The 25,936-nt window shown below is 40.3% G+C and overlaps 1 protein-coding gene across 7 annotated transcripts in view; it reads right to left on the bottom strand.

Moving 5' to 3' along the window:
* Positions 1–25,936, bottom strand: part of ACACA (acetyl-CoA carboxylase alpha) — a 208,601-nt gene that overhangs the window by 51,642 nt on the left and 131,023 nt on the right. For all 7 annotated transcript variants that reach the window (XM_082861297.1, XM_082861299.1, XM_082861296.1 and 4 more), the window contains 6 exons: positions 25,379–25,467; positions 20,477–20,601; positions 13,181–13,294; positions 11,784–11,897; positions 10,447–10,536; positions 8,459–8,577 (listed from right to left, as the gene is read on the bottom strand). In XM_082861297.1, the coding sequence (XP_082717423.1) occupies positions 8,459–8,577; positions 10,447–10,536; positions 11,784–11,897; positions 13,181–13,294; positions 20,477–20,601; positions 25,379–25,467 (651 nt within the window). The remainder of the gene's footprint in view (positions 1–8,458; positions 8,578–10,446; positions 10,537–11,783; positions 11,898–13,180; positions 13,295–20,476; positions 20,602–25,378; positions 25,468–25,936) is intronic.

Genomic DNA, 25,936 nt, shown 5'->3' with positions numbered 1-25,936 from the left:
AAAGAGTATAAATTCACTTGTAAGACACCTGTTTAGGCTCTTCAGAGCACTTACGATGATGAATCTTCATTCACAATGTTGTGAAAAATATTAGAATCATTCTCCTTCCAGTAGATTAGCTCCATTTTACAAATGTGCTCACTGAGAAACCAAAGGGGAAGCTTTCCAAGGACACTGCTAAATATGGTGTCAAAAACCAGAATCCAGACCTGGCATTTTCTCATCTCAGCTCCTGAGGCTAGCATTCCACATCAATATTGACTAAATTTAAAAAAGGACAAGAGAAATTCTTTGAATTTTGAGGTGCTCGGCATTAAGTCACCTCTGACTTTACTGACCCGCCTGCCTAGAATGGCTGGAGAGCCTGCTTCAATACGAAAGCAAAGTCAGAGTTGCTGCCTGCTGGCTGAACCCTCTTTATTTAAGGAACACCAACTTCTCTGGCAGCCACAAGTTCTCTGAGCCTTTTACCGTCCCTTCCAGCTGAATTTCATTTTGCTTGGTTCTAGCTGGCCCTGCATAAATCTTTTATCATATAAAAACGCTCCTGATTCTTTTGCCTTCTAACTGGAAGGGAAAAGAAAGACCCTATATGAAAATGATGGGGATGCATGCAAACAAGCAGTGGTTACATCAAGCTGTAACTGAGAGCCAGGATAGGGCAAATCTTTTGAAATCAGGCAGCAAAGCAGAATCAGAAGAGGTCGGCTGAATAACCTACTGGCAGTCACTAACAGCAGTACCATAGGAGAAACAGCAATTTGACTGGCTGTGACCAGTGGTGGTCTCCTTGTGTGACTATGCTTCTGCAGGAGAATCCAGATCAAGAGCTGTAGAACACATCTGAACCATGTATTTCTACTGGCATCTCCCCTACCACCTCCTTGCAGCTCAGATGCCCGGACTCCACTGCAGAGCTTTCGTTTACAATAAAATGATCGTGGCTTCATTCATTTGCAGCCCCTTTAAAGCCCCTTCTCGGCTCTGCTGGAAGATTTTGCTCTTTCTGAAACAAGTATGCCAACAGAGCTACAACATATTACTATTGCCTGCTATATAATTAGCTACAAACCCACAGCACAAAACTACAGGGATTTACAGGTGCCCTAGATTCTGCTTTTCCTTCCCCCTGGAATCAGCTAGTCTTCCTTGACAAGAAGGGACCTTGGGCTACCCTAATGATATATTGAGAGTTTTAAACTCGACTCTCCAATCTTCCAAGGCTAGAGTGCCAAAATAACACAGCAGAGACCAGAAGCTGAGCCATGGATACAGGAAAGCACTTAAACCTGCTGAGAATCTTCTCTTACGCCAGATGCTTGCATCTTAGCAGCAGACTACCCTGCATGAAGGAAGCAAGCACTGTAGAGTTTTATTTATCTATAGCTCATTCTGGCCTGCTAACTACAACCAAATGCTCCCACTGCTAAAAAAATGCTGCAAGTTGGATGACTTCTGAGTGTCTCAGTACGAGCCAAAGAAGGGTCTAATCTCTGGGTATCAAAGATGATCAGAATCCTCAAGAATGGCAATGGGCTGCCGATTAGCCCCATAGACGGCTTCTGATTTCTAAACTTCCTCACAACCTTCTTCATGAAAAGAAGGCCCAGAGGCCACCCACCAACAGCTGAACTCTGAAGGTGCCAAGCAGCCCAAACTCAGTCATGGCCAAAACATGTGGTATCAGGGGAAAACACAGCCGACCTCTTCAGGATGCGAGATGGGAGAAGAGGAAAATGCTTGAATTAGAACATTATAACACAGAAGGCCAAATTCACAGGGAGCAAATAGCAGAGAAAGTGCAGTGCAACTCAAATTAACTAAAGTATGGATTTCCATGTAAGAAATAGGTGGGAATAAACACCAGTAAGTCTTCACCCATCACGTATGTACAGAAATATACAACAAAATGGACTTCCATCTTCTGCATCAATTGTGGTGCTTCTTATTTGCATCACAGATTAAAAGTTTAAAAAAATGGACTATGTTCACTAATATGTATTACTTATGAAAATCATTTGGAGTTTTAAATTTCATTCTCCCAGACTGTCATAATATGCACAGCCATATGCATAGCCACAGAGTTTATGGGATAATATACTTTACATATGTTTGTATAAATATTTTAGAAGATCAAATACATAGGCTGACTAAAGAACTTATTTGTTTCCAGATTATTCTGAGTTACTTAATATGTCCAAAGCTAAGTAAAATCGTGAATGTCAAATGATTTGATGAATCGTCAAAAATACATTCAGGAAGAGGCTTTAGCGTAACAAGCTTTTCCATCACCAGCCCCACAGAGTGCTAAAAGTAGGGTTTCAGAATGAGAAAAAAGACACACACACACCACCTCTGGCTCTAAACCCTGAGCCTCCCTGGAAGAAGACAGAGAATAAGGAATGCTGAATGATAACAGTCTGAGCTCCAGGATTAATCCATGTAAAATACTGGTTGAACTCACTAAAGAGCTGGCCTGATGGAATCTTAGACAAAAGAATTAAGTCCTAAAAGTCTGAATAATAATAAAATGTTCTCTTAGTGCAGACCAGCTATCCTGACTACTCCTGCACCAAGAAAAAGACTGAAGAAACTCCCTCATTTCTCCTCCAAGGACAATTGCTAACTGGCTACAAATCACCTTTAAAAAATGACAGCAAAAATCCCCTCCCCTCAAAAAAATTCACATACAATAGGACATAGTCCTTATATGCTAAGAAGATAAAGAAGGAAAAAAAATCCACACATTTCCCATATATATAGGTGTTCCACATATAAATATATAGGTTTCCTACTATGCTTAAGTCAAGTGTAGCTGCTGTTCAAGTGAAAGGAATTTAAGAAGAAAAGGGTATATCTAGGCCAGGAGCTTCCTTTAGTAAAGCTCTAATATCTGGATCCTCTGGTGCATAAGACCTGAGGACGCCGAATAAGTTGCAACTACAGTTCCCATAAAAATTTGAAAGTCTTACATAGAAGATCAGGAAGTAGATGACATACCTTGGCTGAAGCCTGCCTAGCAAGAAGGATGATGAGAAAGTCACAGAGGTAAGAAATTGTTTAGTCATCTGCTGCCTTTTTTAAAAAAAAAATATTGTGAGGAGTATTAGAAAAAAAGAGGCAAATTATACTGAAACACAGAGTAACTAAATGTCAAACAAAAGTTTCAGTCCACAAGATGAATAAGCATCACAGATCTGCTGTACAACAATGTACCTAAAATCAACAATAATATATTGTATACTTAAAAATTTAAGAGGGTAGATCTCATGTTAAATGTTCTTTCCACAATAAAATTTTAAAAAAATTTTAAGTATAAGAAAATGTCAAGCAATACAAAGTTCCACAATGAATTTAAACAAAAAGGTACCAAACATGTTGGCCATGTGCTAATTGCCCAAATGCGCTGAAAAGGGTGTTTCTTCTCCCTTCTCAGAGGCTGCTCCACTTATTTGCAATGGCAGCTGCTTGTGTTTTGCCTGCTTCTCTAAAAATCAAAACGTGCAAATGGGACACGGTCTTCAATCCAAGTGGCATCTAAGGCATTTTCCTGAAAAAATACTCTGCTATTGTCAGTTTACAGACAAAGAGCCATGTTTCATCCCAACCCACGGGGGCTAAATCACTAGTCAAAAACAAACCACAGGAATAGAATTCCACCAGATGACCCCATACACAACAAGAGACTGTAGTCTTGCTTTGATAATACAGCTTAGAAAGATACTCCCAAGGACTTGCTGGACAAGTTTAGTCTACTTCAAATGAATGTCTGGGAACTTCCCTGGTGGTCCAGTGGTTAAGAATCCGCCTTCCGAATGGACTTGAGGACACGGGGAGGGGGAAGGGTAAGCTGGGACGAAGTGAGAGAGTGGCATGGACTTATAAATACTACCAAATGTAAAACAGATAGCTAGTGAGAAGCAGCCACATAGCACAGGGAGATCAGCTCGGTGCTCTGTGACCACCTAGAGGGGTGGGATAGGGAGGGTGGGAGGGAGATGCAAGAGAGAGGAGATATGGGGATATATGTATATGTACAGCTGATTCACTGTTATACAGCAGAAACTAACACACCACTGTAAAGCAATTATACTCCAATAAAGATGTTAAAAAAAAAAAGAATAAATGTAGAAAAAGAAAAAAAAAAGGATCCGCCTTCCAACACAGGGGACGTGGGTTTGATCCCTGGTCGGGGAGCTAAGATCCCACATGCTGCAGGACAACTAAGCCCACACGCTCTGGAGCCCACATGCCACAACTAGAGAGAAGCCCATGCGCAGCAACGAAGAGACCGCATGCTGCAACTAAGACCCGACGCAGCCAAATAAATAAATAAATAAACATTTAAAAAAAAAAAAAAAAAAAAGAAGAATGTCTGGCTAGAAATGGGAAGACCAAGTACCAGGAAAGAAAATGCAAAAACTGGTTAAAGAATGTATATGTTTTCTCCCCCAAGAATTTTTGGTTTGTTAACCCGAAATATAATATTGGGGAAATATAAAATTCTGTTTAGCATTAGATATGTAAAATATGTATATTCATATGCCTGTTCTCTGTTCTCACTGAACAATTTTTAAAGCACGTGTAAAATACTGTAGTATAGCTACAGTATCAGAAGTGGATGATTGCTGTAACCACCAAGAATAAGCAACATAAGAATAAAAGTTTGTAAAAAGAAAAAAAAAATCTCTTCTAGGGATACTACCATTAACATAAAACAAAGAGGACTCAGTGTGATTGTCCTAATTAATTCTTGGTCTACAGTTGAGCTGTCTATGTAGCTAGGAAGTGCTGGAAATATGGCTAGCCTGTATTGAGACATCCTGGAAGTAGAGAATACACTCTAAATTTCAAAGACTTTGTAAAAAGAATGGAAAATATCTGATTAATAACTTTTTATTACGTATTAAAACGGTGTTTTGAGGGACTTCCCTGGCAGTCCAGTGGCTAGGACTCCACGCTTCCAGTGCAGAGGGTAGGAGTTTGATCCCTGGTTGGGGAACTAAGATCCCACCAGCCATGCAGCCCAGCCAAAAAGAAAAATAAAAGGTATTTTGGATACAATGGGTTAAATAAAATGTTATTAAAAGTAATTTTGTCTGTTTCTTATTAAATATGGTCATTAGAAAATTTTAAATTACATATGTGGCTTGCATTATATTTCTATTGGACAGTGCTGGTCTAGTAGTAGTGATTCTCAATTGTAGATGGTCAACAGAATTATCAGAGAAGCTTTTTCAAGAAGTGGTCCCCTGGACTCTGGTTCAAAATCAATCAGAATCTTAAGAGCCAGGAACCCATATGTGTATTCTTAAAATACTTTGCAGATAATTCTGAGAATCACTGATCTAGAGGTTAGTGAACATAACTGTGTCCTTGAGCCTTACAGGAACTGAGACTGGAATAAACGCTGGTAGACAGTCTCCTGTAATTTATTTCTGTAGAATTAGAAACAATAATGCTTATGGCCTGCTTGTTCAAAACAGTAAGAACAGAAAAGAACAAAAGTACTGAGGTTAGAAAAAAAGTTGGAACTTGACTCAAAACTAGCTAAAACTAAGATACCCTAGAATTCTTCTGTAAGGGTTGCAGGCCTATGATATAATAAAGAATTTGGCCTTTGTCCCTGGTTCCTGGTAGAGAGACTCTAAATCCTTGGAACTTCTCAAGTAATAGAAGTGCCTTCATTATTCATGTGCCCCTTGGATCACACCTGAGTTTATGCTAAGAGATAACTCAGGACAGGGGCTACTCACTAGGAAGACCAACCATGTGATGAGAGGGTCAGCTGGACCTCTGGGGAGGGAAGACAAGCTGGAGAGTGAGTTTAATCACATGGCCAATGAGTCAATCAATCGTGACATTGTAATGAAACCCTGATAGAAACTCTGGGCACTGAAGCTCAATGGAACTTCTTGGTTGGTGAACACACTGATATGCTGGGAGGACAAGGTACCCTGATTCCACAGGGAAAGAACTCTGTGTTCAGGACCCACCCACCACCCCCCCAGACCTTACTCTATGTATCTCTTCACTTGTCTGGTCCTGATCAGTATCTTTTATTAAAAAAACTGTGATTGTAAGTATAGTGTTTTGCTGAGTTCTGTTAAGTTGTTCTAGAGAATTATTGAACCTGAAGGGGTCATGGGAACCCCCAAATTTGTAACCAGTTGGTCAGAAGTGTGGGTGGCCTGGGAACCCAACTTGTGGCCACATCTGAAGTAGAGGTAGTTTTGTGAAGAACTGAGCCCTTAACTAGTGGCATCTGATCTAACTCCAGGTGGTAAGTGTCAGAATTGAATTGCAGTACACCAACTGGTGTCAGGATAAGGTCATAACTCCAAATTGTAACAAAAACATTTATAAGAAAATATAAAATCTTACAAAACTAAATTCAAGTAGCAAATCTGTAATAACTGAATAAGCCATGCTCTAAAATTAAATATAGCATTCTGTAATTAAATCTGATAATACATCTTCTATTCCTAAACTAACAAAAGGATTTTAGACCTAAAAAGCATTAAAGCAATTTTAGTTTTCTGGTTTCCACAAAGACTATTTTCTCTTTCCTCCTTTATTTTCCCTATCTTCACCTTTACATCTACATTAATAATAATAATAATCCAGCAGTTTATAATTCTGTATACATACAACCAAGGAAGACTTTAGAAAGATGACAGGATTACTGCTCTGTTCGGGTCTGGTCTTTATCCAGAGGAATGTGTACACCTCAGTTGTTGGGAGGGACACGTATACAAGTCTTGAAACCGTATCAGCAATAACCAATAACCACCCTTGAGATGGAAAGGTGAATAAGATTTCTTAACAAACAGTTAAGAAGCATGTCTCTCATTTTCCAATCGACTTTCCCTCACCAAATTGGACACAGATCCTCAAATTTAAAAGTAGGACAGGGAGAGCAATTCAGAAAGGCAAGGGGAGCAATGAGGGAAGGAAGGAAATCACAAGCAGCTCTGTGGCCTGACTACAAATCACTGCCCAAAGGGATGAGGTAGTAGAGAGCAGGAAGAAAAGGAGAATGTTCCGAGAATTACAAAGAGCATTAAGTTTAGCATGTAGTTCTCTACAATTATTCAAGGAACGCAGGAAAAGAAAGAAGCCTGAGCACCGAGCCCACGTGTGCCATGAGTACCTCGCTGCTCGCTGAAGGACAGCCATTCGTTTCTAGAAAATGAGATTCTGAAATCCATGGAGGCAAAAATGTACCGAGAGATGCTTGCTAAATCAAGGATATATGCTTTTCTCTGCCAGCCATAAGGTATTTTCGAGGTAGAGAAGTGAAAGGACCTTCTCAGACAAAGAAGACAAGTACTTTTTCTGAAGATGCTACTGCTCATCTGCTGACCTCTCCTGGATCAACAGTGGCATCCAGTGGCTGCAAGTCTCAGCACACACTTCTTTGTCTCTAGGAAGAGTTTCTATTGCTTTGGGTGAAGTGGCAATTTGGAACAAAACCATTTCTGTTGTCTATAACTAAGGATCCCCAAAGACATAGTACTTTGAAATAAAAAGTGAAGAACCAAGCCCATAAAGCAGAAATGGAGCTTAAGATTGGCTGTGGTTATTTGTATTTCCTGTGGTATTACTGAAAAGAATGAAAATACGGGAGGAGATGAACATATGTGTGGGTGAAATTCCTAAGTTTTCACTGCCTCAGAATACTTTAAAAATAAATGAGATTACGGGCTTCCCTGGTGGTGCAGTGGTTGAGAGTCCGCCTGCCGACGCAGGGGACACGGGTTCGTGCCCCGGTCCGGGAGGATCCCACATGCCATGGAGCGGCTGGGCCCGTGAGCCATGGCCGCTAAGCCTGCGCATCCGAAGCCTGTGCTCCGCAACGGGAGAGGCCACAACAGTGAGAGGCCCGCGTACCGCAAAAAAAAAAAAAAAAAAAAAAAATGAACAAAGGGACTTCCCTGGTGGTGCAGTGGTTAAGAATCCGCCTGCCAGTGCAGGGGACACAGGTTCAATCCCTAGTCCGGGAAGATCCCACATGCTGCGGAGCAACTAAGCCCGTGTGCCACAACTACTGAGCCTGTGTGCCACAACTACTGATGCCCATGCACCTAGAGCCCATGCTCCAGAGCAAGAGAAGCCACTGCAACGAGAAGCCTGCGCACCGCAACGAAGACCCAACACAGCCATAAATAAATAAATAAATAAATTTCTAACAAAAGGGAATGAATGGAGTAACCCTAAATTTCTATCTTAATTAGACCATACTTTCTCTCTCCAGATCAAAGATCAAAAAAATAAAAAAAGAAATGGACACCAAGAGGCTCTTCTTCTCATGGTTTAAACATGTTCATTTTCTGCTCTACATTTCTAGCTTAGAAAACCATACAGAATGGTCACACACACATTACCCACCCCCACCCTCCCTTTAACTCTGATAGAGCTCTGGTTGGCTCAGGTGCACACACCAGCTCAAACTCACCTGTTTGGATGAGATGTGGGCAGCATGAACTGGAATTCCACCACGCAGGTGTTGTCCTTAAGCTGGCGGTGTTGTACACTGTTAAGTTCATAGGCAATATAAGCCCTTCGAACATACACCTGGTTAAAAAGTAATCCTCAGTAAATACACTTCAAAAACAGAAACTAAGAGATGGTTAGCCCAGGAAAAAGACAGTCTTGAAAAGAGGTGCCTGATGCAGAAGAAGGTGGTCTGTGGTGACAAGTCCCAAAGCCCCGTACATACATACCTTGCTTTAATTAATAAAGCTGGAGTCTTAAAACTATACCCATGACTATAAATGGAAACAAAGCTAGCCTTCCTCTGCTGGACACCTCTAGGTGTGCTATAAACCCTTCACACTGACCTAAACTCGAGAGAAAGTTTCATCAGTTAGCACAAAAGTATATAGAACCATGACTATTAATTCATTACACATGATGATTTCAACAGAAGATAAAAGCAAACAGGGAGAGGGACTTCCCTGGTGGCGCAGCGGTTAAGAATCTGCCTGCCAATGCAGGACACATGGGCTCGAGCCCTGGTCCAGAAAGATCCCACATGCCGCGGAGCAACTAAGCCCGTGAGCCACAACTACTGAGCCCGTGCTCTGCAACAAGAGAAGGCACCACAATAAGCAGCCCACGTGCAACAGTGAAGAGTAGCCCCACTCAACGCCCACGCACAGCAACAAAGACCCAACACAGCCATAAATTAATTAATTAATTAATTAAAATAAAAGCAAACAGGGAGAAAAATGAGAGGTGCTGATTCTGGGCCACCTGAGGAGTGAAGGTAGAAGACAGAAACAATGGAAGTACAGTCTAACTCTTTCACTATCTTGTATCTTTGTTTCGTTTTCCCACCGGCCCAAATCGATTTTACAGTGTTTATATCCCCCAAACCCTAGGCAAAATCAGGAAGGCATAAGTTGACATATAATCTCTCAAATACACTAACTTGACTCAAAGAAACAGCAACAGGACACGTCTCAGGAAAACCCGTCAGTCCAACCTCATGTACTTCACAGCTAATTTGCCATGCACATAAAATGAGACACATCAGCATGGGAGGTACGTCAGGAGACTTCGCATTAAATGGCATAAAAACACTGTAGAACACTTAGATATTTTCAAATTTTGATATTTACTGAGTAGCATACATTACAGTCTCCCCACAGAATACAAATAAAAAGTAACCCAAAAGAGCTCGCAAAGGGCTGTAGTAGTATCATATCACGTAAAATCATTGAAGACACTCCTTTTCCTCATGTTCAAAAAAAACATCTACCTGGCAACTTTACAGCAGTATTTGGGGCCTGCAGTTTTTGTGCTTAATGAGGCAGGGTGCTGTAGTGGAAACAGAAAAGTCATGAGTCAGACTGACCTGGGTTCAAATGCAAACTCTTCCACTTACTATCCATATGAATTTGGGCAAGTCACTTAACCTCTCAGAGGCTCACTTTCTTCTACTTCATGAAGTCATTGTAGGATTAAATGAGAAAAATAAAGCACCTAAAACTCAGTTCATTAAATGTTATTACTTTCCTTCTCCTGCCGAGATAGTTCATAAGAACTGCTTGACAATTCAGAATATAACTAAAATCCATTTTATTTGGCCCAAATCACAAAATGGTACTGTTCTGATCAGCCACATATTTTTTCACTTATTGTGTTAACAGGGAATCCTAATCATTACGAAATGGAAGAATTCAAATACCTGGTAAGTAGAACTGAAAAATGCTAGCAGCTATTTTCCTGTGATTGGAGCCCAGAAACTGGTGATTAGTTGAGTTAACACATTTGAATAAAAGCAAGACCATTTGTTTCAGAGGAAAAGAGGAAGGTTCTCTACTCTTGAGAACCAACGTTAAGGCCAAAGAAAAAGGACAGATAACAATAGCCAAATGGACAAAAGGAGTCAGCCAGAAACTGAGAAAAAGGTCATGTCACGTTACTATGAGAACCCACCTCCAGAGCTGCCATCCTCACGACCTGGTTGCTGTGATAGAAGAAGTTTGGTAGGACATCGAAAATTGACGTTTCGGACAAGATGAGTTTCTGGAAGGTAAAGGACAAGCTTAAACCACTACATCCATAAGAGAACAATTCCAATGGACAATATTTAGCATTTGAAGCATTTAGTGAAACTTAAGAATTTTGTCTGTGAAGGTCATGTATGATCTTACCTTCTCTCTGCCTCAGCTTCCTCAGCTACAAAATGGGGAAAATAAGAATACCTATCCTCACAGGGCTGTTGAAGAGTTAATATACATAAAATTCTTAGACTAATGCATTAACAGTGCATTAATTATATGCTAATATAGGTGTTTATGGCTATTATTATCCTTTCTGACATACATCCATACTTAACTTTTAATATACTGTCTCACTACTCCACTACGGTAAGCCATAGATTTTTGATTTTTGAACCCTCTATTTCAACTATGAACCAAATAAGCAAAAACATCCTTCCCCTCTCTTTAGTTTCCCCAGAACGAAATCTGATAGAAACCCTGAAGATTCCCTTGGCTAGGTATAATAATATTATCATTATTTCCAAGTAGAAAAATAGAAAGTCATTCCTGACAAAATGGTGTTGTTTCAAAAATAATAGTCAAGGTTCTTTGAATTAGCAGTAAAATTAGCCAATATTCTTTTATAAAATTGGCTCTGGGGCTTCCCTGGTGGTGCAGTAGCTGGGAGTCTGCCTGTCGATGCAGGGGACACGGGTTCGTGCCCGGGTCCGGGAGGATCCCACATGCCGCGGAGTGGCTGGGCCAGTGAGCCACGGCCGCTGAGCCTGCGCCGTCTGGAGCCTGTGCTCCGCAGCGGGAGAGGCCACAACAGTGAGAGGCCTGGGTACCGCAAAAAATAATAATAAATAAATAAAATTGGCTCTGTATGAAGCTTAATAGTAAGCATTAAAATAAAATTAAATGATTATTTAAGTAGCTTTGCCTGTAGAAGACTAACGACTACCTATTTATACATCTGATTCAAATATCAGAAATCAACCAGTGCTACCACTTCATTCTGTCCTAGAATAGCTTCTAGATAAAAGCGCAAGAGGTGAAGACTTCATTAGGACACTTCTATCAAGGCAGGCCTATTCAATTTTTAAGCTAAGCCACAATTCTAACAGCATTTTATGAAGAAAAAACACATAAGTATAAATCATTTTAGAAATTCAAGGTATGAAACTTCATTACACAGAAAATCAAAATTGACTGACTGATTACTTAAACTATGCTTGGGAATAAAGGGGAGAAGAGTGCAGGGTGGCAGAAAAGGGCTATAATGTATACCTGCAGGTTCTCAATGCAAAACTGATGTCCGTACATGTCAATAGCTGATAGGAAGATAGACTCTACTTGGTTATGGCGAAGCTCATATGATGGCAAATGGGAGGCAATAAGAACCTAGAGTGAGAGCAAAATAAAAGGCGTAAGTTCCTGAGGGAGTGATTATTCTAGGCTCCTATTAGGCAGCTCTGATACAAAAGCAATAAATATAAATCTGTAAGTGCAGGCATCAAAGATAAAACAGAGACCAAGTAAAACAACTTCTGGGTCCTGTAACATAAAGCCAAGGCCACCAAATACTGCATCTCAGTTGACTCTTACCATGATTTGCTTGTGAGCAATTTCCCATGGGGGCAGAGGGAGGGGGAGGGAGAAAAAACAGCTTCAATCAAGTTCCATCAGTGCATGTGATTTACCACTGCAGAGCTGCTAGTCCTGGGGACTGCATGACTAGCTGTTAATGGGGAATCAGGTCTGGCAGGGAACAGCTGTGGGGAAGGTTGGTGCAGCAGAGCTAGCCTTTTGCAACTCTGAAGGGGAAAGACTAGGAAAAGCTGCTCCGACAGCCCCAGGTACTCAGTCCCAAAGAGGAGGTGTCAGGATGTAACACCAATGCATGTGACAGGCAGAGAGAGTGAAAGCAGTGTCACAAACAAAAACAGGGACACGGTAGGACCTGAATACCCTCAGCAGGTCACTGAGAGGTTCAATAACTTTGAGTAATTCAGTGACATGGATACAATTGTAGAGAAAGCAGAAGGTCACTGAACAGCTTCAAATGCTGCTTCCTTGTCGATGCCCATGCGCTGGAACACAAAGGGAGTGCCAACTCCTGGCTTCCCTGCTGAAACCTTTTGGAATGGAAATGAAGACTACAGGGTGAAACTGGGCTGCTCTGGGGTTGTGCTGATTGCTAGCACCAAAGATTCATTTCATTATCTTCTTGCTTTCCACACTTGACTTTTTCCTATACACTTAAAAGTTTTCACCTGCTTCTAAGCTCCCTTTGGAAAGTAAGAAATATTAAACCTATTGCTTTCCCTCAGTCTCCTTTCCTCCACGTGATCCTGGTTTACTAGGAAGGGTAGGGAATAATAACAGGATTTTATAATGGGGAGAGGGCTTCTGTTTTTTTAAATTAATTTTTATTGCAGTATAGTTGCTTTACAATGTTGTGTTAGCTTCTAGAGGGCTCCTGTTTTAAAGAAACTTAACGTTAATCTTTTCCTTTCTCTTTAAAAAACATATACCACGTGAGAATGTTTGTTCTGAGGGCAATGAGACATACATGGGAAATTGCATGACCTTTGGAAGGTGCTGGAGGAAGAGCTCATTGCATCTAGGACTGCCCAGTCTATGAAAACCATTCCTCCCTCCGGACAGCCAACACATGTCCTTACCTGGCGTGCTCGGAGCGCCACCTTAGCATTGGTGGTCTTACTGAGTTGAGTTAGCTCCGTGAGGATATTCAGCAGCTCGTCAGTGAGAGTGGGGTCCCGGCCACACAACTGATCCTAATTGTTAATGTGACAAAGAACATACATATCCATGTTAAAAAGAACTGAGGTGGAGAGAACTTTCAAATGGGAAAAGGGAATAAAAACAAAGTAAACAGAGCTAGATTACTAAGATACAAATGTCCTGTTACCTTTATCCTAAACAGTGTGGTAAAGAGATGCCAGAGGGGTACTTCCCTGGTGGTCTAGTGGTTAAGACTCCGCGCTTCCAATACAGGGGACGCGGGTTCAATCCCTGGTCAGGGAACTAAGATCTCACATGCCGCATGGCCAAAAAAAAAAAAAAGAGAGAGAGAGAGAGATCCCAGAGGAAGCTGCTGCCAAGGAGAAGCCCAATTCCTCAGCCATTCAGATTCTAAATTCCTAATGTATTTCTTTATAAATCAACACCAGACTTTAAACAATAGAAATCATTAGAGACCATTAAAAGGGGTCAAGGGATTCTAGCTAAGAAATAACAAAGGATATCTCAAAGTTTTAAGAGGTTTTAAATAATATAGGGACTAAAAGCTTTCCTGTTCCCTCTTCCACTTTTGGAAAGAAGGCAGAATAAGGCAAAAGGAAACACTCCTGGTGGTTTTCATTCCACAAACCAAATGTTCAGCATCCCAGGAGGGTGCAAAACAGAAACATAAGCCCAAATTATTCATTTATAAATACATGCTAAATAAAAACACCATCTCATATTCTGACAATTCTATACCCCAAATCATTTATCCTCTTGCTGTACCACGAATCATTCCATGATACCTAAACATGGAGATTCCTTAGATGGATTAGAGGGAAAAACCAAGCTCCTACTATACAATCCATGGTGTAATTCAGACTTGGGTCCTTTGTCTCCAAAAAATTAAAAAATTTTAAGGAAAAAAACTCTCGTATTTTGGGAAAAATATTTCTTCTCCAGGGCAGTATCAGTTTATTCCCTAAATTCATCCATTATCCATGTAATTCTCATCTAAGCTGAAAAAACTGCAGATGCACTTTTATAAATGTCCTTTCTGAAATTTACAGAGTTATCTGTAATAGTAGTTCTTAAGATCACATCACATAGTTCCCTCGACTTGGAGTTTGAAACAACTGTCTTTATATTTTAGTGAACTTTTATTCTCCCCCACCCAACTATTGAATCGGACATGAAAGACAACCAGATCCCAAAATGCTTCCTGTTGCTGCCTTTTAATCTTTCTCCTTCCTGGATTATCAGCCTTTTTCTTGAAGATCTCCATTTCATCTTCAACCCTCCCTATCTCAGGGATACTCCGTACAGTCCTTTACCAGTGCAGCACAAATAGAAGTGTGGGGCTTTTGGCTCTGGGGGCAAATATACATTTCCCCAAACGCTTTTTCTACAACCCCCTACCACCTTCCGCATCACAGGGTAAACAGTTTTGGAGTACTCAACACTGGTATGCTGGAAAGACGGCTTCTCAAACATTTTAAAGCAGGAAATACTTTCTGGTTCCCCAATCCACCACCAGAGGTGTGCGCCAGAGTCCTAAACCGCATGATGGTATTTATAGTTAACGAAGTGCAAGTATTGTTTTCACCTGTTTAACGCAGGGGATTCACTCATCTGAGTGGAAGAAGAAAGTGATTATAAATCCAGGGCTCGCCTGAGCACGTAGTCACAGACTGAAGGACCTATTCCTCCCAGCCCAGGGAAAAAGCAAAGAGGAGGGAGAAAATGCAACCAAGTCTCACCTTTTATTGATAACTTATGAGCAAAATAGAATTGTAATAAAAGTCACCAGCCGCGCACCACAACAAAGAGTAGCCCCTGCTCGCCACAACTAGAGAAAAGCCCGCGTGCAGCAACAAAGATCCAATGCAGCCAAAAATAAATATAGTTTAAAAAAAAGAAAAGAAATGGGATGATGATATATATTAAAAAAAAAATCAAATCAAATCACCAGCGACAAGGCCGTAACAAGACGGAAGGAAAGAATAGGTAGATAACAGTGGGTAGGGAAACCATAAGCTTTTCCTACCTAAATCCCTCTTTACCTAATGTTCCTTAATAGAGAAAATATACTCTTTTTTGAGGTACTTACTTCAGTCATCAGAATGGACCCATTGAGAGGTTCAAAAACCTAAGAGATGTCCTGGGTAATAGAACTCAGCTGCTCTGCAAATAGTCAGACTAAAGTCTCAACATTAACAGCAAAAGCCAACACAACAAAATAAGAACACTAGCCACCTACCCAACCTATATCAGATGTGATAGGGACTGGTTTCCCTTGAAAGGAAACCCAGGTTTACCTTTTGAGGTTAAATTAAAATAAATAAATTTTAAAAAATGGAGTTGCCATCTTGCCTAACTACAGATCACATTCTAACTAAAACACATGCACACAACTACTTAAAAAAAAAAACCTTTTCATTTCATCTTTCCATTATGAGAGAGAGGGAGTGAGAAAGGGGGTAGAGAAGCTTCTTTTCTGTAAGAAAAGTGAACTATGGAGACTAGAAAAAATAATAGGGAAGTAATTATTCGTTCACGATCACCAACTGACAATCCTCCTGGACTCCTTGTGATAAAGTACAGAAACCTGACCTTTTTGGCATGTGAAATATCAAACACAGTACGAATAAACCACTTCCATTAAATTATCCTGACTTGGAAATTTCCCATTCAAATATTATTTTCTCTATTGTCATCATTAGTACTTAGGAAAAAGATGTGCAACAGAAAACTGTGTGTAGTGTAACCTTCTCAACCCTCTCCTGTCCTTGACCTGAACACAGTGTTCAAGTTGTGAAAGAAACCACCAGGGATGGAAGACGATTCCATTCATCAGAACCACCCACCCTAAGATACAAGCATCCAAGAGGAAGTTTACAGCCCTCTGGCCTAGAGACAGATGTCCTTTGGGCAACTGGACAGCCCAACATCACCATCTAACTCTGGTGAACATTTTGTAACAGTAACATTAAATGGTGATGGTGTCAGCCTATGTTTCCTCAGTGTATAGAGGCAGGTTCATTTAATGAGCCTACCTCCTGATTAGGGGATTACCTGCATAAATCTGCAAGCCAAAGTGAAATTATTCAATAATGGTTAAGATTGGTACCACACAGTTATTTCTTGTTTTCATTCTTAACCTAGATGGTGGCTAACCACAAGGAATAGTTCAGATTTGCAGAAATATAACAAGCAGGCTTCAGAGTCAAAACCGTAGCCAAAGTTATGTAGCTGACTGCCAGGAGAGACCAATATAGCCAACTTGATATTAGCATTCTAAGATTTGAAGGCAATTCAAAATGAAAAGATGTGACGTAATGGGTAATATTCTCAAGACATTAACTACTGTTCAGCTGGACGAGGCACCAATGCCAATATCAAAAATGGACTGGAAGCTTCTTCCAGTCACAGCTAGAATTTCTGACCTTCCAAGGATGTTGTGGGACAGATTAAACAAGAAATATTAATATAACCCTTATTCAGTAAACCTGGGTTTACTGGGACTTTTCTCCATTATTTACACGTTGAACGAAATTATTTGCAGTTATGTTGGGAGGAAAAAGGAAGGAGGCTGATAGGCATTTTATTTACTTTATTTATTTATTTATTTTTGGCTGTGCTAGGTCTTCGCTGCTGTGCGCTCTAGTTGTGGCAAGCAGGGCTACTCTTTGTTGCGGTAGGCCAGCTTCTCATTGCGGTGGCCTCTTTTGTTGCGGAGCATGGGCTCTAGGCACGCAGGCTTCAGTAGTTGTGGCTCGCAAGCTCAGTAGTTGTGGCGCACGGGCTTAGTTGCTCCACAGCATGTAGTATCTTCCCGGACCAGGGCTAGAACCCATGTCCCCTGTACTAGCAGGCGGATTCTTAACCACTGCGTCACTAGGGAAGCCCCTGATAGGCATTTTAAATGCTCCCTGTCTGAACCAAATCAGAGGCTCACAAGCATGGCATTACTCCTAAGGAAGTATGGATTATACTACATTCGTGTGGACCACACCAGAAATAAGATAGAAGTAGTGAGGGGAAGACCACTCAGAATCAAGGTGGCTACAGGATACATACTTTGCCATCTAGACAGCTGTGAGGATGTTGATACTTTTTATTGATACAAAATTGCTCAATTTGGCTAAAGAGTCCCTTAAATATCTCTTAAGTAAACTTAAACAATGTTCTAAGCTTTTTTCTATAAAATTAAGAGATAAGAAGAACTTTCAAAAAATAAACTTACTGACTTTGTTTTCAATGTGGCACAATGTTCCTCCAAATAGAGAAAACTTGACAGGACTTTAACATTTTACTTGATATTTTGCTCTCCAGATACAGCAAAAGATTAGAAGAAATTTGGTAGAGAGTCTATGAGGCAAGTTACCAGTAGGCAAGTTATGCTAACACCCAGAGGGGAGGAAGGCTTCCTCGGAGCAGCCCACATCCTGCAACACTGATTCACAGAAGCCTGATTTTCTTGATTCCCTCCCCCTAGGTTCCAAAGCCCCAGAAATCATCATCTAGTTCAGCAAAGCACACCATCAACAGTCCCACTTCTAGAAAGCAGAGATTGGAATGCTGGGCGCATAACATTGATCAGGAAGCCAAGGTAAGCAAAGAAAGGGGAACCAGCAGAGAACACAGCTGGGGGAATTGAATGCTACCATATCCAGTTGTTATCCATAAAAGAGAGTAAGACCTACAGAAAGAGAAATCCAAACAAGTAAAATGGCTTTTCCCAGCTACCACCATTAATGCAGATGTGGGGTGGAGGACCTGACCATTGCCGAAGAAGGCAGATCAGAAAGGAGCACTTTTCCAGCCTTCGTTCCTGCTCCCGAAGTCACTGCTAGCTGGCCCTCAGCTCAAGCATAGCAGTTAACTTCTTGATTTCCAAATCTCTGAGATGAGGGCAAAATAACGGATATTTCAAATGCAATTTAATGACATAAAAGCCTAGAGATGTTTACGAAGTTTTCCTTTGTTTTTTAAAGATAAATGTGAAATGCCAAAATAAAGAAAAGGACAAATCCATCTTTCTGGTTCACATCTTCAACCCTCCTCCTCCTCTCTCTACCCCGCCTCGTCCCTCCCCTTCCCCTCCCTCCTCCCTCCTTCCCTCTCTCCCTACCCCTCCCCGTCCTATTCATCTAAACCCAAACATTAACAAACAGCTCTTTTCTCCAAAGAGCTCAGCCTGTTGGAAAGAAAGTCTGGGTACTATCCATGCAGGTAAGAAGTAATCGGGATGACAAGGTGGGGAAAAATAAGAACAGCAGCAAGTCAGAGTCCCATTGGCATATGCCTGTCCTGACTGGCAAAAGCAGAAAGCAAAGCCTCAAACCAGTTCTCTGACAGGGCCCAACGCCCCTGCAGCACCCCCGTGTAATTACACACTTGAGTGACTGGACTCTGAAGAAAATTGAAGGCCTGAGCTCCGAACAGCTGCCATTTTCTCTCTCCATCACACCAGCGTGATTACTTGAGAAATGAACAGCCCCAGCTCAAAGCTACTCCAGAATTCTCAGAGGAAATATGGCTCCGTGTTCCAATAATGAGATTCTTAAGGCAAGCGTTACTTACAATCACTCCGCAAAAGGAGCGAGCCGAGCCCCTATATCTTACAAATTAGAATTTAAGAAACCCAGCGACAGTCTTAGACGATCATTACTCTTCTGCAGCTCCAAGGATTCTGGACTTTGGCCTATTTTTAGTGCATAAAAACTGTTAAGTCCTTAAAAAGGTAATCATAATAAAATGAAAACTCACCATAACTACCTTCCTAAAAAGGCAAATTTTACTCCATTTTAGGTCCAAACTGACAGATTCTTCCATACCCTCATCATTACCTTTTTCTGCCAGAAAAAGGTTTATCCTTGGCTTTATCCTTGGCTTTATCCAAATGAGAATTAGCAATTCTTTTATTAAAATTTAAGGAAAAAAATCTAATTAGTCAGATTTCTTCCCTTTTCTGATTGAGAAAAAGAAAATCAGCAGGTTGCCAGAGATAATATCACTTCTTTGCCGAAACCTATCACTTGGAGAAGTTGAAATATTACATTGCGCCATTATTGTTTTTTCCTTTCGAATGCATTTTCTGGTTTCCCCACCATCTAGCCATTCTAGGGTAGCAAAGGTAATGAACTCTCCCTGTGATTACATATTTTTTTAAGTGGCTATTCTAAAAAACGTTACATCCTCGAGAGTTAGCCAGCTAGGCAGATAACTGAGTGAGTGGCACTGTTGTTAACCAGAGATGTGAGGTAGATAGTTTCCCTTCATTCCGAGCCATGAAATAAAAAACAGCAGTGAAGATTTAGAGTTTTTTTCTCCTCCAAGAAGAAATGAGGGAATTAAGGTACCAAGAATGCCAATTCCACAAAGGGACAAGGAAGAAAAGCACAGGAGCAAAAAGGTACTATAGTCTCCAAAAAACACAAACATGCAGCAGCAAGGCAATTAACTGCTCGTGGGGTAGAGGGGCTCTAAGAATAGTCCTATTGTTCTCTGATTCCTAGAATTAACCCAACCAGAAAAACCAAGGAGTAGAGAACTTACGAATCATCTTCAAAAATCCTTAAGTCCGCAAAAATTCTACCCACTGGTCACATGTACGTCAGTCCTATTCACGTTCACTAGTCTCACCTCTCCTTCCCTCTTTCTACTAATTCTCATATTACTAGGTTATAGGGACAAAAGCATGTATCTACTACCAACACGATAATCCCAGCGTAGATGTCCATGTAAATAAAACAGAAAGGGACCACAGAAAATGAGGAATACATTTAAATTTCTTTGGTGGGGGAGGAACAGTACTGCATTGCTAACAGTTGTTTTTTGTTATTCAGTTTTGGATGTGAGAGCATTCATGGAACAAACAAGCGTTGTAACAGAAAAGAACACTCGCTAGACAAGACTAAATTTTAAAGCTACTGTCACTAGTGACAAGAGGAATAAGGAAGCATGGGGCATCTCTAAGTAGAGCGAAGAGATCTGCGTTCCCATGTAAGATTATATGCACAATTGGCAGAACAGTCCTTTTCTGACTGGAGCAGGTTCCTTCAGGTCAAGGACAAAGACAGATAGGAGAAATTGTTAATCTACAACCCAAGCCCCACTCATCCCACAATCACAAAAGACAGGAGCTTCTCCTCTGACCACAGCCGTCACAAGGAGAAATGCTTTTTTCATATCATCAACCATCTTTACAGGTTCTGAAAAATGGTACTCACAATAAGCATTGTGACCAGAAGATTCTTCTTGGTGACTTGAGCGTGAGAGAAGATGTAGTTCAGTACAGTGTTCATGTCACTCTTGTTCTCCTCCCGAAGGGCGAACACGCATTTGTCATAGTGACCTGCAAGCAGCAAAAAGAAGTGATCCTCACCCACGTATGAATGTTCACGTTTACATGCCATTTGTTTGTTTTCTAATGTCTCTACTTAGAAAACTGATAAGAAGTGAGAAGAAATACGGTAAGAATTTTCTTAGATGGATTTGTATAGAATTGGCAGTGTTGTTTAGTAAAAGCAACCCGAGGCTAAGAGTCAGGCAATCCGGTATAAGACCTGGGCTCAAAGCCTAGCTCTGCTACCAATTTACTGTATGCTCCTGGGCAAATCACTACCTCTCTAAGGCCTATTTTCATTAAAAAAAATTTTGACAGATCGGGGAAGGGTGCGTCTTACTGAGGAGCTGGGGATAACCCCAACCCCCTACCCTGACTCTAAACTCTCTTATTTCGCTTCCTGGAATGATTTCCTTAGAAGAGAGGGTTTGGCTGCTTAAAAAGAAACGTCAATACCATTAAACCCCAGCTAGAGATTCTGGTTCCATGTCTGACTCACTGAAAATGTTTCACCCTAACTAGGAGGAACAGTTTTAGCTCAAAAATAAAACACCAAACTTATCAATGTCCACAAGAAGGATGGCTGCTACCTCTGGAATCAACATTTTCCCCCCGGAAGTCCATGAAGCAGCTAAGCAATGCCTAGGAATTCCAAATCCAAACTAAGGCATAGATCAGGGAGAACCTTGCATGAAGTCAAAAGGTCTGTGGGGAGAGTACAGTTATGTATATTTTCATTGGCCTTTCACAAGGCCACCAGGGGCAGGTTAGTTCTGCCTAGCAGAGCTATGTTTTGCAACAGAAGCATAAGCTTCAGGTACACTGTAGTGATATCTTCCATGGGATACAGTAATATTCAGTTCCTTAAAAACAGCTTACCTCAGAATTAAATTTCCAAGCAAAGGAGAATTAGTGTTTGAATAGTCTCAAGGGTCAGAATTCTATGAAAATAGTAAAGGATTATCACCTTACTTCAGCCTGCAGGTTAGGTTCCAAACCAAAACAGTGGCATTCAAACTGCATTACCATGGATTCCTCAAATACTGAACACAAGCAACCAAGGCAACTCTGCTTTTATCTATTTTAAATGTTAGAGATTGACATAAGATTTCTTTTCAAAATAAAACTAAATATATTTGCAAAACAGTGGACTACAATATTTAGAGAGCTGCCAATGTCATAAAAGACCCATTTAGAACAAAATGGAAGCTGTTTAAAAATTGGTTGTCCTATATAAATTCATATTTCTCCTGACCAAAAAACTTAGCTTTGAAGTGACAACAGAAATATATCTTGGTAACAGAAATCACTAGAACTGGGGGAAATAAGAATATTTACCCAAGGAGAGGCAGTGGAGACACTAAGCAGAAAGAAAGCAATGATACCAAGTGCCTCTTTTTAAAAACTTTTTATTGTGAAGTATACATACAAAAGAATAAATAAACACCCAAGTAACTACCATCTATCTTAACAGAACATTTTTAGTATCTTTGAAGGATCCAGTGTGCTCCTCCTCAAAATCAACCGCTAAGCTGAATTTTAGGTTAATCATTCTTTTGCTCTTCTTTACACTTATCACAAATGTATACATAGTTTCATTCTTCCTGTTTTCAACTTGATAACAATGGAATCATTGTGTATGGATCATTCTGTAACTTGTTTCTTTCCCTCACCATTATGTTTTTGAGATTCATCTTTTGTTCATGTGTGTACCTCGGTTCATCTGTTTTCACTGCTGTAGAGTAATCCATTGCAGGAATATATTACAATTCAATTATCTATTCTACTTGTGTATATCTGGGTTGTTTCCAGTCTTTTTTGCTATTCGTGAATAACACTGCCACAAACAGTACTGTATATGTATCCTTAATAAACGTGTAAAAGTTTCTCTAGAGTATATCATCTAGAAATAAAATTGCTAGGTTGAAGAGTATAAATAAGTTCAACTCCATTAGGTACTGACAAACTGTTTTCCAAAGTGGTTGTACCAATTTGCATTTCTGCTTACAGAAGTGGTGGAAGATGATGTGAAATTCAAATTTTTGCCAATCTTACTGTGGTTTGGGTTCACATTTCTCTAATTAGTAATAAGACTGGACATCTTTTCATGAGTTTGTGGATTATTTATGCTTCCGCTTTGGTGAATTATCTTTTTATATCTTTTGCCCATTTTTCTATTAGGTTGTCTTTTACTTATTGATTCAAAGCAGTGCTCTATAGATTACAGATACTAATCCTTTCTTAATCGTCATGATTTGTAAATATTTTCTTCCACACTGTGGCTTGTATTTTCAGTCTTTTTATGGTATCTCTTCACTAACAAAAGTTCTTAAGTGAGGGCTTCCCTGGTGGCGCAGTGGTTGAGAGTCCGCCTGCCGATGCAGGGGATACGGGTTCATGCCCCGGTCCGGGAAGATCCCACATGCCGCGGAGCGGCTAGGCCCGTGAGCCACGGCCGCTGAGTCTGCGCATCCGGAGCCTGTGCTCCGCAACAGAAGAGGCCACAACAGTGAGAGGCCCACGCACAGCGAAAAAAAAGTTCTTAAGTGAGGTCAAATTACTTATCCTTTATAGTCTGTATTGCTGGTCTTTTTTTTTTTTAAGTTACCAGTAATTAAAAATATATATATATTTATTTATTTGGCTGCACCCGGTCTTAGTTGCGGTACGTGGGATCTTCGTTACCAGCATGCAGGATCTTGGTTGCAGCATTCGGGATCTAGTTCCCTGACCAGGGATGGAACCTGGGCCCCCTGCATTGGGAGTGTGGAGTCTTAGCCACTGGACCACCAGGGAAATCCCTGTACTTACTGGTCTTATATGACAATACCTTCTCTGCCCTGAGGTCATAAGGATATTCTCCTAAAAATTTAGTAGCTTTGCCTCTTTAGTACATGTTTAAGTTTTCAGTTCATCTGGAATTGATTTTTGTGTGTATCGTCTAGGTTAGGGATCTTTTATTTTGGCAAATGAATAATCCTTTGTCCCAGCATCATTTATTGAAAAGTCTATCCTTTCCTCAGGTATTGATTTACAATACCTGCTCTGCTGTAAAGTAAGTTTTCATATATGCTTGCATCTGCTTCTGGGTTAATAGAACCAGTGTTCCATTGTTCTATTAATCTGCGCCTACACCAATATCACAATCTCTTCATTAATATGGCTTTATATTAAAACTTGACATTTAGCTGGACAAATACCTCCACAGTGTATTTCTTTAGAAGAATCTTGGTTACCTTTCCTTTCATGTAAATTATAGAATTAGCTTGACAAATTCCACAAAAATACACTAGTAAGATTTTTATCGGAATGTCAATGAATCCACAGATGAATTCAGGGAGAATCAACACTTTGCAAATATATATTCCAACCTAAGGCCATGATATTTATTTAGATCTTCTTTATTATTTTTACTGATTATAATTTTCTCCAAAAGAGGTTGCACATTTTTTGTTAGACTTATTCCTTAGAATTTCATATTTTGTGTTGCTATTTTAAATGGAATATTTTTCCAAAATGCTCTTCTAAATGATTGTTCCACTATAAAACTTGAATTTTGTATATTGACCTTTGTATCCAGCAACTTTGTTAGATTTTAAATAATTCTAATAATAAATATGTGGATTTTTTGAGGCTTTCTAGGTAGACCTCATAGCATACCTAATAGTGGCTGATTTACTTCCTTACTCCTTTCTAATCCTCACACCTTTTCATTCTTTTTCTTGTCTTACTGCACTGGCTGGGATATCCAGTATGATGCTGAATAGCAGTAATGATAGTATGTGTCGTTGTCTTATTCCTAATCTTAAAGAGAATGCTTTCAACATCTTACCACTAAGTGTGATGCATCCTACAGATTTTTTTGTAGGAGAACTTTACATGATAAAAAGTTCCATTTCATTCTTAGTTGGCTAAGAATTCATCATGAATGCATATTAAATTTTGTCAGATACTTTTATCATCCATATCTTAAGATGATGGCCGTGTTTTTTCCTGTTTTAGTCAATTACGTGATAAATGACATTAACCGGTTTTTCAAATATTAATCAAGCTTGCACTAGTGGGATAAAGCCAACTTCGTTGTGATCTATTATTTCACACATTGCTGCATTTAGTTTGCAATATTTACTTGAGTATTTCTCCTTGTCATGAGTGGGCGAGTCATCCTTTAAGGACTGGAAAAGGGAGCAAGACTGATAAAAGAAAATATTAGGTAATCTTTCAAATTCTATGGTGTTTCACTGCCATCTTGTGGCAGAAAGCAGTATCAGCAGTATGTAGCTTTAAAATCTTAGCCAGGGTATTTTAGTCAGAGACTTTGTACATCATTTAGTAAAGCTCTACAGACAAAGCCAGGGATAAATTCCACCTAACTGATACACTGAAAAGCACTGGAAAATCTGAGCCTTTTTCAGAGGCCTGTGGTTCAATCCATGGATTAGCTGCTGAGAGGCAAGCTCTTTGGATAGGGTTTCTCAATTTCAGCCTGGTCATGACTCAACCAGCTCTCACTGTACAAGGTCAGGAAGATGCCAATCTTCTGCTAGAAAAATTTTCTCAGCCCTCTCCCAGAAGCACACTGGATTCACAATCTCATCAAGCTGTGTTTTGTTGTTGTTCTTTCTTTGGCGCTAGGTGAGATATAGAGGTTTAATTTTTAAGGGACTGGTGAAAGGAGGAAGAGTTTGTTAATGTCAAGTGTTAGTGACAGGATGGACTGGCTCAGCTGTTGCTCAGTCCTCGAGGGAAATGTTCCCAGATACAGAGTCCTCAGGAAGGAACTCACCGTTCTGGAATTGCGTCTCTACTCGCAGGTACTGCCGCAGCAGGTCCATCACCACAGCCTTCATGTGGCCTCGGATACCACTGCGGTACCTGGGCAAACAGAAAAAGGTCCCCACTGAAAATCCTGACCGGCTAACACTGTTAAATAACAGACTATTACATAATAAACCCAGAGCCCAGATTTACTAGACTTTCTACTGAACTGCTTTCCTTCTAATATAGGACAGGACAGGAGACAGCCTAGGATCAACTAACCAGATCAATTTAAATTCAAGTCTAAAAGAAATATGGCTACAGACAAGATTTTTTTTTTTCTTATAAAGGAATCAAGAAAAAAAGAGTGCAAAGCAAAACCAAAAACCACTTGGTAGCCCCACCTACCAACACCCTGGTTCAGTCCCCATTGCTAAGCTGAAACGATCACCACACCCTTGAAGTGGTTAAGGGGTATCTGAAAAGTCTATGAATATCTTAAAGTTGAAAATGTCCTGTGAAGGTTCCTTTAATCCAACAGCTGAGTCCATAAGCTAAGGAGAATAAATATCAAATGGGGCCCTAT

Source organism: Leucopleurus acutus (genome assembly GCF_964270905.1).
Source record: "Leucopleurus acutus genome assembly, chromosome: 19".
Classification (NCBI taxonomy): Eukaryota; Metazoa; Chordata; class Mammalia; order Artiodactyla; family Delphinidae; genus Leucopleurus; species Leucopleurus acutus.
This window is presented reverse-complemented; position numbering and strand designations above follow the sequence as displayed.